General features: G+C 35.9%; 1 protein-coding gene and 1 long non-coding RNA gene across 6 annotated transcripts in view; one reads left to right on the top strand and one right to left on the bottom strand.

Moving 5' to 3' along the window:
* Window positions 1–14,131, bottom strand: part of LOC124149070 (ecotropic viral integration site 5 ortholog-like) — a 78,948-nt gene that overhangs the window by 47,997 nt on the left and 16,820 nt on the right. For 3 of the 5 annotated variants that reach the window (XM_046520435.2, XM_046520437.2, XM_048389381.1), the window contains exons 2-3: window positions 10,675–10,842; window positions 5,776–5,927 (exon numbers count right to left, since the gene is read on the bottom strand). In XM_046520435.2, the coding sequence (XP_046376391.2) occupies window positions 5,776–5,927; window positions 10,675–10,781 (259 nt within the window). In that variant the 5' untranslated portion in view covers window positions 10,782–10,842. Of the gene's footprint in view, window positions 1–1,106; window positions 1,160–2,391; window positions 2,570–5,775; window positions 5,928–10,674; window positions 10,843–14,131 lie in introns of those variants that run through there. The other 2 variants (XM_046520438.2, XM_046520439.2) reach the window with 2 other exon arrangements.
* The window catches only part of LOC124149072, a 28,008-nt gene continuing 16,495 nt past the window's right edge, over window positions 2,619–14,131 (top strand). The window contains exon 1 of the long non-coding RNA XR_006863061.2: window positions 2,619–2,740. This is a non-coding gene — a long non-coding RNA (uncharacterized LOC124149072). The remainder of the gene's footprint in view (window positions 2,741–14,131) is intronic.

The following is a 14,131-nucleotide window of genomic DNA, read 5'->3' as shown; positions in this document are numbered from 1 at the left end:
TGTTGAAATCCATGTAGTTTACAAACCGGATGTCTAGTTTGTTACGCGATTTTGACTGATCTATGCATGACCCGTTAATCAAGCTAAAATGTAACTCCGGAATCCTAGCCAAGTTCGGCAAGGGTGGAAACTTGACTTTTATGGTCAGTTAACGCCCTTGCCTCAGGAAGATGGTTGTAAAGTAACCTGATTGTTAATAAACAAAACTGCAAACAAACATTTTCCCACCTAAAAGATAATGTCCTCTCAAAAATCCATGTGTTAGTGTTATGACTGCACAGAAAACTTCATTCCCCTCAATTGTTTGCCTACATATCTTCCAGTTTAGTCCGTAGTTTAGTTCATGTGGCATTCATTCAGCTGACACAAAACTAGAGACACATATCTTCCATATCAAATATACACAGCCTTGTTTGAAACGAAGCAGTAAGGACCTAATCATTATCCTGATGTTAATACACTAGATTCATCTAGATTCATTACTATAGCTAAGAAACAAGATCCCAAGTATTTATTGAATTTACTACTTATTTGTGTAACATGGCACCCATCAATATTCCAGCTATATGACGGCAGCCTGTGATTATCATTCTGGGCCAGACAAACCAGTGATTGATACAGCGAGCAATGATCCTTGTTATCAGGGCACTTTGGACACTCGATGAACTCTACACTCAAGCACTGAGCCTGTCGACCCGGAAACATTAAGTCTCCTTATCATGCTTATAAGACAAGCATTTGTTGCTTAGAAGCAATTCGAACCCGGATCCCCATGGGGAAAACCTTACTAAATGATCATTCCAGATCCCAATACAAAAACGGAAACCCAAAGTCCAGTCAGTCCCATGTATTCACAGACTCCTTTATCTTGAAACGCAACTGAAATTCAAAACTAACTTCAACTTTTCTGTAATTGTTTTTCATGCGAGCAAAAACAATGCAAAGCAACTGCAACACCAGAAAATACAAAAATGACATGCATCAACAAATAGAATCAAGAAAACTAAACACATGATTTGATTCTAGGACAACTGTAACCAACTTCACAAGAATGGGAAATGATGTACTCATTCACAGAACTCAATAGAACGTGATGTCCGACATACCTTCTTCCATCTTAGTGGGACGGCCGAAAAAACTTTTTCTCATCATCACTTCACTGACGCAGCATTTTCAGAATAAAACAAAATTCAAAACATTCCATTCCTATTCATAGTGTCATATCTAAAAAATCTATGGTTATTTGTGAACAATGCATTTTCTGCAAATGCTCGCAAAATATTTTATCTTTTTAATTTTTTTGTCATGGTTAAATTTCTGACAAGGAAACAATAATCCGACCTTAATTATAGCGCCTTGCTCGAGCATGGGATTCAAGGAAGTAATAGTGTTTCAATACTGATTACCAGATAACTGAAAACACCACTGAAATAGGACAGGGTGTCCTTCTTTGATAAAAAGGAGGGAAAACATTTTATTGTATTTCATTTCAGTCTTTAATTGGTATGGATGTATTGTGCATAACTGTTAACATCTGTTTGAAATTTGTTACATTGTTTGAATTCTGAATAAGAAGAAATAGTTGTTTTGTCTACTTATTCTAAATGTTCCATATTATGTACATGTTAACCTCATGTGTTTGGTTTGAAAGTATTTACCAGTATCTGTAGACAGATGCCATGAAGATAATATACACACATGTCTATCAAGGTGAAAAAGAGAGAAACAGGGTCTGTAGCTCACCTGGCTCTAACTTAAGTTGCATATCCATAAAAAAATCACTTAACTAGTGACAAATGTGATTGAATACTGGGTAAATATGGTATGTTGTCTATGTTATCTGCATGTCATGTATCATGTAGCTTTACATAAAAGATTTGGTAAAATCAATATCGTGGAAATTGAAAACAAGCCTAAGTGAGATTGTTGGCATTCTTGCTCATGCACAGTTTCAGCTTCATAGGTCCTACAGTCTAAGACAAAGCAAATTTATATAGTAGTAGACATGTCTTGGAAACATTAACCAAAAGTATACGTAATTGAACAGTTGAAGGTTTCAAAGTTAATTCTCTTCTTGTTTTATCACAATTTTGAAGTACATTCAGCATCACAGTTCTAGCATGGGACGACTGTCAAAATTATTTTAAACATGAGAGAAGTTATTGGTGTGAAAATCCATGCAAAATCTGATACTCTATTCCATAAATACATAGCTATATCTAATACAAGATCATGCATGAAATTAGATAGGCCTATCATTTCCCTAAACTCTTTCAGAGGCTCAAGACACAACTGAAGAGCACTTTGACACGAAAATATGACTTACTCTGTATTGACCATAACTGACTCGCTCCAATAGCATGCACTTGGACAGGAATGTAGTAGACTTACCATGCTTACTCATCTTAAAAGAACCTGATTTCCTCGTCATATTTTCTTGCACCCAGTCCGAACAGAGTTACAAGTGTACAACCAGCACAGAAATAGCAGTTACCTCCTACTGTTACGGTATGATAGCCAATATTTTCATTCATGCTATGTGGATCAAGCAATGTGCTTCCACAAAAAACATCACCCCACTGCATGACCCACATTTAGCCACAATACTGCCCATCACTTTCTAGTTCCTGTTTCCTGCTTGTTGGAGGACATATGAACGACTATGGTGACATATAAGCGACTATGTTGACATATGAACGACTATGTTGACACTGTAACAAGGTCCCTGGGGAAGTGAGAGGTAAGAGACTATTACTGTTGACCATACACCATTAGGGGCATTAAATGGCATATTATGATATTATAAGTAATATATCAACCAGTAATTATTGCTATCAGGGAAGTAAAAAAAGACACAAACTACGCTCACGAAACTTAGTCATACACGCCATTATTATTAGAACTTCCTTAAATATTTTACAAGTGAAGATCTTCAGGGCATTATATCTTTATCAGGTTTTGTGAAATTATGGTATTTTTCGAGCTAAAATGCCTTATTAATTTCTATCATGAAAATAATTCTTTAATATTAACATATACAACCAATCCGATAATTGCTCAATATTTGTTTGCATGCCTCTGACTGAACTTGTGTAGTGACTTGTATCATGGACACTAATACATTTAGCATCCATGCTTGTATCTCAACAAGTACAAGGGAGGCAACTCTGTTGCCACCTTGTATTGTCAGGCCTCCCAGTTATTTTATGCTGGGAGCCAATCACCTCATTCTTAAATACATGCAGGGGGCATTTGTGATAATTTCAGATGCTAAAATGCATGACCCAATTCAAAACCTTTTCCATCTAAAGAACCTTTTCACCAAAACTTGTCATGATTTAAGGTTGCAGGTACAGCATACGTACACATTGATGGGCAAAAATCGGTGTTTTCTATCCATCAAATGTTCCAGATACATAGCCAAATGATTTAGTTTGTATGAAACCTATACTGAAACTAAATGTGGTTTTTTTGGAGGTAATGAATATATATACTGAGTTAGCTGAAGTCGTTGTAGATCTGAGAAATCTGCCCAGTGATAAAGGATTTATGTGTCTTGCCAGTGAGCAAGAAAGTCTTTCCTTTGTTTATTTTGCTTTATCATTATATTAAGAAAGTCATCGAGTCACACTAAAAGACTGGAAGACCTGAAGTAACACATGGCCTAAATATGTCACATTGAAATTACAAGTCTGCCCACGTCAGCAGTGCAATGCTTGTTTATACATATCTTCCAAAACAAATCAGCTCCTTGATTAAACTTTGTACAGTGTTTTTGTTACATAAAGCTACATCCATACTGTTTCTGAAATGGTCACTCGACGGCAGCCCTTCAACACATGCTTAAATACTGTGTTGCTTTCCTTGATCCAAAGACTCATGTCAGGAATAAAAGTTTTGACTGCAGTCTCCATCTAAGTACCATCCATTCTCAGCAGCTGACATATTTAACATCAGCCACTTTTCTAACATCCATATAAAAGGGTTAGATGAAGATGGCATCAGTGATGTTGTTTGTTTGTTTGTTGTTTAAGGACGCACTCAGCAATATTCCAGCTCTGTAAATAATCGAGTTGGATCAGACAATCCAGTGACTGGCATCATCAGTGATCATGAGCATCGATCTACACAGTTGGGATACGATGACATGTATCAGCTAAGTCAGAGAGCCTGACCACCCGATCTCGTTAGTCGCCTCTTACGACAAGCATAGTCACCCGTTACGGCAAGTAATGGGTTGCTGAAGACCTATTCTAACCGTGATCTTCACGGGTACATCAATGATGTGATACACTTGTCCATCATATGTCTGATCATCGTCAGCACTTCACGGGTTTCCACTCTACACGTCTCTATCCCCTGTGAATACGAACAGCCACTAGTAAAGCTACAATTTTTAATAAGCGAAACAAGATAAGGCCTGGTTCTAGCGAGAACTTACTCAGTTTACATTGCACAAACAGCAATGGTTCTCACTTGCAATTGACTTGAAGCCATCTATTCTATACACTGCTTGATTGTCATGTGATCATTTGACTGCCATGCTTTACACACAGCTTCATTTTACTGTATTTACAGGTGATGGAGGATTGTTGTGTACACAAACTTGTGAAGTATTGATGATGATGTCTGACTTAATTTGAAACATTTGGTCAATAAATGCAATATAGTTGGGAAGCAATCATCCAAACCTTCTTGAACATGTTGAATAATTACCAGCTGAGTGAAAATAACTGCTGAAAAACTTAGAACCCATTCATAAGGTTGTTATTTGTCAACAAGAAAGCATATACTTAAAAAAATGGTGAAAAGTATATACATATGTTGATAGAGCCAATGACGCTTGGTATCTTGGGGCAATCCTTCATAACAAGCAAGGGGTATATCCTTTATCCTACATGATCAGTGACAAAAATATCATGCTTTGAAATATCCTATCACTAGGTGCTACAGCAATAAGAGACCATTGTTAAATATGTTTATGACCAATATTGTTCATGAACTATTGAACATGAAAGCCAAAAAAACGAAATCATAACATACCTCATTCTTGCAAACAACCAAAAGTATTACGTGCTGTATGATATGTAAATAGATTTGACAACTGGCTCCAACATGACACATGACACATGAGTTCTGCATGCTTCAATGCCATGAATATTGTAAAGATGAATACATAAAGGTAGATAACCAAACGTCAGATCACATAATGACAATTCTCAGATTAATTACAGTCTGTGCCTAAACCTTCTGTAAAAAGAATTCACTATCAGGCAATAGCATTATCTTATCTATTTTATCTTCAAATCCAACATGTCGCCCAGCATCAATTTCAACAGATTTTATTCTTTCACAAAATCAGCTTCCTGTATTAAAATGTAACTTCAATTACCCAGAAATTATTTATTATTTTTACGAGTCTGCAAAAATGATCTGCTTGTCATTTATCTAATGCAATGTTGGGGGTCCTTGGGTCCTTGAGGTCTTAACCACTATCTACACATAATGATCTGGGGATCCCCTACATCCTGAACATTAGGGTTAAGATAAGGACCCTTTGACTTGCATGCTTAATTTCTAACATTGTAATATGTAGGAAACGTGATGGTCAAGAAGGAAATGTCACAAGTCTCACACTAGCAGGTTTATGCTAATTTCGAACAGCCAGAAGAAACAATACTAGTCTAGGATTGGTTAAAGACACAGACTGATTGATGAACAGTAATACCTCACACAGAACATGCAGTTAGTGAGAGACTCCTGCGTAACACTCACCTGCCTCCTCCTCGTAGGAGACTTGAGCGCTGTAGTGGCTGTTTGAGGAAGTGGTAGAGATCACACTAGAGCCAGAGCCTTTCCTTGAGTGCCCAGGGGTGGGGGAGCGAGCTACCAGGGCGTTGCAAGACTTCTCATCAGCTTCCAGTTTCCTGCAACATCAGTTCTAGCCAATTTATTATCTTAAGAAGTGAGGCCACAGTTTATAAAGTTTTCATGACTTTTGAATAATTTTACTTGAGAGGTGGTTAAAGTATTGTAATTGCATCCAGAGTGACACAGTTTGTTAATAGATTATGCATTACACAGCTGCCGGTGGTCAAATGCAGTAAACTGACTCATGCTTTCAGAAGAGAGTGTCACACTATGTTGTAGTGTGTCTGTGAAAACAAATACCACAAACTCATTACTGAGCAAATACCACCATCAGCAGATACACTGAGGCCCCCAGATAGAGTGTAACCTTAATGAGTTTATTGGTTTGAACTCAAAAAGGTTGAAGTTGAAAATTCAAACATGACAAATCATTAAAGAAATAAATTTAAGCTGTTTAAGAAAATTACACATTTTTTCTGAAATATACCTAAAATAAATATTTAACTAAAATAAAAGCCAAATTGTAAAGGCAGTCTTTGCCAAAAACTCTTAAGTCTACCAGCCTGAACTTGTATCTTTCATTATTGTCAGTTGATTTTAGGGTTATAAAATAGACTACATGTAGCAGCTTGACCCAGGTTTCAGACTAGTGGCTAAAGTCTCAGGCTGTAAATTGGAAGAGGACGACTGAAATGTGTCACTGAACTTTTTCACCAAGAAATGAATTTACACAAATAACTGTCCCTAAGCCTAATAGGCTAAACCAGCGAATGTCATATTGACACATAGTCATGTTGTTACAGACAAATTGATTATTTCATCATTGATCATTGTAGAAGGAAAACCTAATCTGAGCTGTCAAGTTAAGGATTACAAGTCCACACTCCTTATAGGAAAATAAAATAGATACTGTTAATTATTTAGATACATTATCATCACTCCATGTCAGAATGATCTTGATGAAATACTATGAATCCCCCCCCCCTGGGAGGGAAATAAATTTCTGAGCGGGAGAATAAATCCCTTATACCCCGCCACGAAGAAGACAGGCTACACATGGATTTCTGAACTGGAGAATAAATCTCTTATGCTTTTTCCGAGTCAATGAAAGTCATGTGACAGGGCACAAGTTAACCTCAGCAAATTTTAATTTGTTTTAATTCTCTTACAAAGGCTGATTAAAACATGTCGGTAAGATAGATTTGTTGTAGCAGTATCACTCAGGGTACATACAGCTTTTATGCGTCTCTCCAGTTCATGGAATACAGAACTCATAAAACCACATGTACTCCACATGGTACTGCTACAACTTATAATGTCTACCTGATTTTGACACCACATCCACCAAATTCAAAGATGTATTTAGAGCACCAGATAAGCTTTTGGTGTTGTGGGTATTTTACCCATGCATTTATTTTAATAAAATCATTGGGTTTCAGTAATTCTATCTGGGTATTCAAATTTCTGTTACCCACTAGTTTTTACCATGTTTACACATGTGGGTATTTAAGTTAAATATTTAAAAACGCTATTCATCTAGTCCCTGCAAACTAGTGTCGTGTGGGTTCGAGAGCTTTATAGGACTCAAAAATACCACGATACTTCCACAAGAAAGTGTGATGGCAAATGATCGTGATGTAACTGTCATCGTGGAGTTTGGTAAGGTTGACGGAATGCCAGTTTATAATTTCAAAATAAGTTGCTGATTTGCTAATCGAATACTCAGGGTTACTTCACAATATTTTGATGATACGCACAAGTTTTATTTTTGTAGCTTATCTGTAATGTTCATTGCGTATTTGATACGCTTGGATTTTATTTTACTGCATATTTTTGCATTTCTGATGCGTATTTTATGCAGATACGCAGCTTATCTGGAGCTCTGAGTATTTTCAATTTCACACACTTTAAACACCAACTTCCATGTCGATAATTATAATCCTAGACAACATATTTACAAAGCACAGAAAGTAAGTGTTTATTCTCTGGCTGTTCACCACTGCAAACAGTGATATTTTACACTTAGGCCAGTTACAGCTTCTGTGTGTCCAAATCAAACAGATTCTCAATCTCCCCATCTCTCTGTTCACCTGTGACCATGTCTAACACAGGCAAATATACCTATGGGTGGATGACACAATCCCTTATTGGGTTACTCTCACAAACAGTATATGAACTGAAACCAAATATTAAGAAAGTAACATATCCACATGTCAACATGGTCAAGAGGTTGGAACATGTGGAAAATATGATGTGATATCATATCTGTTGACATTGTCTTTGGGACAAGTAAATGAAAGCAGTGAACCAACACAATGCAGATATTGTGATAAATATTCCCCAAAAGAAATAATATCTACCAGTATACACTAGAATAAAAAGAGAAACATGTCACAAAAATAATCAGTGGCACCATTCATATGAGAAAAACATAAATTCAAGGTAATTATAGATAAATGCAAAAAATGTTCACTCTACAAAATCTGGTATGAAATACAATTACCATCCTGAATAGGAAATTACATATTACTATTTCATAGTATTTGGACAGAATGATGAACTTTTGGGCAGCTAGAACCAGCGTTTTAGGATAATTCCTTGAAGCATTAACTTTTTAAGCTATATACACATAGTCTAACCCATAATTTGTAAAGTTTGTTTACAACACCGAACATTTTCTAGAACTGTGCCTCTGACTAGTTGTTGAGCCTGTTGAGTTGGAATTCTGAATTTCACACAAGTGTATTAATTTCTGTCACCTTTTACATCTACTAGGGGCGGTCGGGTAGCATAATCGTTAAAGCGTTCGCTCGTCACGCCGAAGACCCAGGTTCGATTCCCGACATGGGTACAATGTGTGAAGCCCATTTCTGGTGTCCCCCGCCGTGATATTGCTGGAATATTGCTAAAAGAGGAGTAAAACCATACTCACTCACTCTTACATCTACTCTAGCATATGTACTGGCACATAAATGCACAATGTTGTCTGTTATATTTAAAAAATGATGTAAAAAGATAGCTATTAACTGGTCAACATGGTCAGATATGGGCAAAAGAACTGATCTCCCAAAAAACTCAATGGGGTCATGAATAATCAAATAATCTTCCTGTTAGTAATGATTGCTGTTTGTTTATCCGTGGAATACTAGATATAAATATTAATTAGCAATAAAATATTAAATGCAATTAAGCATGAGCATAGGCAATATAGACAGACAAAACGGGGCAATAACTTAAAAAAATAGTAGACACCTATCTTTGGTCAAATTCATCAAAACATTATGCTCATAGAAACTACAATGGTCAATAAGTCTTCTGATATGTCATGTAAGCAAAAAGCAGTAAAACCGTTTCATAACACAGTGGCCTGGCAAATAAGAAAAGGAAAAGCATGTATTTATCTGTCCCAAACTCCTGCATACTTAGAAGTGTTGTTAAGCATATTTTAAGTCCTCTTCGACATGTGTAAACATGGTAAATGATTGCAGAATGAAAATTCCAGGAGACATTGAATTTACTTTGACATCAAAGGTATGGGAGAGTTTTATGGAAAAACAAACAGCCATGTGTTGGTGATGCTTAGGGACAGTATCAAAAACATAAGGACATATTTTCGATTTCAAAATTGATTTTGCATCACTTGTAACAAAAATAATATCATTTAAACTATCCTATTAATTTATCGAACCCAGTTATTTTCAATACTAACATGTTATAGAGGACTGTTTATTTATTTTCTAGTATAGCATAGAAGACACACTTATATAACTATTCAAAGTATACCATGTATTAAGAAATGATACGTGATACTTCAGAGGTAGACACCATTGGTCGCATCCAACTAGTTCGCAGCTCATTTTGGACTAGTGGTTTTCGTAAATTAAATACATATCCTGCTTATTATGATCCTTGGTGTCTCAGCTTATCACCTGTGACTATGCGTTTCACAAAAGTAGCATTCACAAATTCAAATACTTGATATTAAACTCTCAAATACCTGGCATATACAAACACATCTTCATGTTTTCACTAATAGTTAAGAAAGCCTTTGAAAATCTTGAACTTGTATTCCACATGGCAGAATATTTTCAAGGCAGAAAAATTTAGGCTGATGTATAGGTTGGTTTTGGTCGTTTGACTGTCTTATACAAATTCAGCTATAGATTTTTCTAAAATAGTTAGAAGGCAGTCATATACCCCTTCTAAGCTTCAGTTTCCTGTAACAAAATCTGTAAAATAAACAAGAAAATATGGACTGTCACGTAAATTCTTGGTCTCAGTCGGGGGCACTTATAAAGATTAGTTACAGATTTCTCTAGGTTGGTCAGGGGTGCTTATTGAGCAGAGCGCTTAGTCATGTAAATACGGCAAATATGGCACATTATATGATTAAGTTATATCCACCACATGTTCTTCATACTTCTCCAATAGGATAAGATACAGGCCTACAGATCTGCCTTTCAGCCTCTCCACAGACCTTGTGCATTGCAATGTAAAGATCTAAATATGACACCTCCTCCAAAACAGGATTGTGTACATCATGTATAGACAATCATCTGTAGTTTCAAAACCAGGATTCTTGGCACCTAGGAAAATTTGCTATCTTTCCTTAATTACAAAGCAAAACTCGACATGATAAACTTGAATGTACTTTACCATAAGCTACTTAAAAATGCCTTGACACAATCCCTCACACATTCAAAGAATTCTTTCAGCTGATTGTTACACAAATTGATTTACTGTAGCTAACTTGTGGAGTGTTATACTTGTGGAAGTGTGGAGATTCCTTCTGCTCAAACAAACCTGTTTGCTTCTTCGAGTTTTGCTAACAACTCCAGTTCAGGGCTTCCCGGGCCCTCGGGATTCCCTTCTTCAGAAGGGATGGGATCACTCGTTGATGTTGTCTCCATGGAAACCAATCGGTAGACTCCTCTTTAATGCGATTTCAGCCATTTACTGTCATTTATGATCCTGAAAATGAAAATATATGAGCATTAATATAATAACAAGGATTTAACTAAACATGTCAAATGTTCATTGCAAGATTGTAATTTATGCCAATCACCCTGCATGTGTGACCACATGCACCCATTTTGCCAAGAAACAGTTTTAGCACAGTATGCTATGGGCCAAATGTACATTGTCTTTTAAGGTTTAGGAGATTTCACCAGTCCTTCCTAAATTTGACTAGCCTCAGACTAACATGTTAATGTCTAACACTATTTTATCCCTTTAAATGACTCTTATTTCTTCAAACACTGCATGTTATAAATAGTATTCTCCTTTCCCAGCTCCTGCCAGTTGCATAGTTTGTTGGCATCAATACAAAATAATAAATATCAGTAAGAGTTCATGGAGGAAGGGAGGTAACTCTAACTGTTAATCCTCAAGTACTGTTTACTGATGCTGAAAGGAACACTATGTTCTACACATTTGTTTATGTTATATATCTGTACACTGTGTTCTAACTTACAAGAGTGCTCGGGTCGTTGAGGTTTGCTGCTTAAGTATTTGAATCTAGTAATCCCTAAATGTTCAACATTCAACATTTGGGTAATGACAGGAATCCCTTGAATTTCATTCTTAATTTCAAACACTGTGTACACGACAAAATATTTCATGCACGCCTTCAGATACTCAATTTGGCAAATGTCAGGCCTTTTCAGCATATTCAAGCTAAATTGCAATTTAGGCCCAAACATGAAACCTCTCTCTGCATACACAACTGGTGCCTGGTCTTATAAGCTGGCTATTCCAACATCCCCACAGACAAGAGACTGAGTACTAATACTAATAGGATCCATTCTGCCCAAAGTTAGATTCCTACTTCAGACAAGCTTCCAACATACCAATATTTCCTGATGATGTATCAAGGACATTTCTTTTTCCATAAAGTAGTTGCTATGATACATAATGCTGACTTCCCATTACTATGATTACTTAACACTGAATGACACTGCAAACAGTTAGCTAGATTGTGTGGTCATGGTGGTAAGGTCATTTCCTTCATCAAGATAATGTTCAATCTATACCATGTATTCTTGGTACAAGTGTGCCGGCCTATCAGTGCAATGATGAAACTGTATGTCCTTGGAATGCACTGTAACAGGTCATTGAACTTCTAACGATTATCAATCACCATTACCCAGTTACTTGAGAGTCTGATCAGATTAATCAGACCATATCAGCTACCTTTCCAGTGAAGGAAACTAAACAGGGACCTTGAGGTTTACTGCTATGGTATTTGCATCTAGGAACCCCTAAATCTTTAACTGTTAACATGATTATGACAAGAACTCTTTGTGATAACAAACATGAATATGAAAGCATTACCTATAGATGTGACATCCCTGGAAGAGGTACAATAAATGTCCTTTTGGGAAATGTTAAACTTTAAAGTTAAGAAAAACTATAAAATATTGCTTTGAAAATGATCAAACATATTTAAATGCCTGACAACTAGCCTCTTTTCTTTCTTACAGTAATCATGGTGATACACTTGCAAGTTTTGGACTTCTGACATGGTCAAATATACAAATATGGCAGATATTTAGAACTTCAAATGAAAATCTAAGTATGAGGAACTCTGTGACCCAAGATGAATTTATTATAACATGTTTGTAATGTTTTATGTACCAGTACATACATCTCCTATGTAAATCAGTTTCTTGGGACAAATATTTGTTCAAATACAGGAAAAACACCTCATGAAAACATATAACATCAGCCTTTTTCACTTTGATATAAATTATAGAGAGATAATCGCTAACTCACTAACGATCAATTATCAATAAATATCGGAAAAGTAACTTCAAGCAATTATGTGAGAAAGTCTCAAAAGAAATCAACATATTTCTCACCACTGGTGAGTAGTGACACATTTATACATAGATTGTGTTTTGTAGATATTTGAGATATAACAAAAAAAGTTGCTTTCTGTCTTCGACAATTGACATTATTAATAATAACAATTTTATCACAATAGTTTATGTAAGTTATTATCGATGACAACAATTTCATCAATGTTCATATTGATAATCGTTAATAGTTCTTCCCATCAATGATAATTCCGATTTTTAATCATTTTAGCCAGCCCTAACAATTTCTAACCCTGATACTGTAATCATGTTAATAATCCAGATCCTGTGGGCCAAAGGACGTCCTTATCCTACTGTTTCCTTTAGATAAACATTGTATCAAATGTTCACCTCTGAATCATCTTTCAACTGCAGACTAGTATATAGATGCATTTGTCTGTGAGATGTCAACATGTTGCAAGTAGGGCTGTGTATTGGGGAAAACAAAAATCGATATTGCAAAATACTGCAATACAGGTACTGTATAACATTATTTGTGAATGACTTTCAGTGTAGATGTTTGTTTAATTGATACAAATAACATGGAAACTTATTATGCATTATTTACCCAATTTCCTGGAACAGAAAATATATTGCAATGTGTATTGTTAAAAAGCGTACTTCAGTGTACAGGTAATACCACGCAGTCCAAGTTGAAAGCAGGTATAATCAATAATGGGATGATGGTAAAATCATTGATAATGAAATACAAAATATAATGAATAATTGCTGTCAATTTATCCAATTTCCAGTGAATAATTTACTATCCACTGTGTCACCTGATTTACAGAATGTCAGTGATCAGAGTAGAGATAGTAAGTGCGTGCACAGATACATTATACAATGACCGTACTATCAAGCTCTCAACCCTCCTCTGACATGCTACAATACAACCTACTGGTTGGCAGTGAGCAGCAGTATTACAGAGACCTACATCCCATCAGTGTGCCATGTTAGCAGAGCTCCAGATAAGCTGCGTATTTGTGTAAAATACACACAATAAATCACATTTACCCAATTAATGTTGAGTTGTTTGCATACAAATATGCATGAAAATTTCTAAAATGCAACAGTATTTACAAGACTCTAGGGGTAAAACGATACAACGGTGCATCATGAGTTTTCATAAGACAACACAATACATAATACGTTTTTTTCTATATCGATAAACATGATAAAAGACAATATACTTTTACAAAAATAACTTACTTACTACTCTGACTGCAGACCCCACATTTCTGTCAGTCAAATATCACAATATGTATTGTAATTAGTGTTTCAAGGTAACTACAACAAATACCTACTTCAAACATGTCTACAGCTAGCTTTTCCTTTGGATCCTGCTCTGAAATATTCATCGTGAAGAAGATTCCACACGACTTGACTTGAATAACCGTATCGCA

The sequence above is a fragment of the Haliotis rufescens genome, unplaced genomic scaffold, assembly GCF_023055435.1.
Source record: "Haliotis rufescens isolate VD_foot unplaced genomic scaffold, xgHalRufe1.0.p SCAF_8, whole genome shotgun sequence".
Classification (NCBI taxonomy): domain Eukaryota; kingdom Metazoa; phylum Mollusca; class Gastropoda; order Lepetellida; family Haliotidae; genus Haliotis; species Haliotis rufescens.
This window is presented reverse-complemented; position numbering and strand designations above follow the sequence as displayed.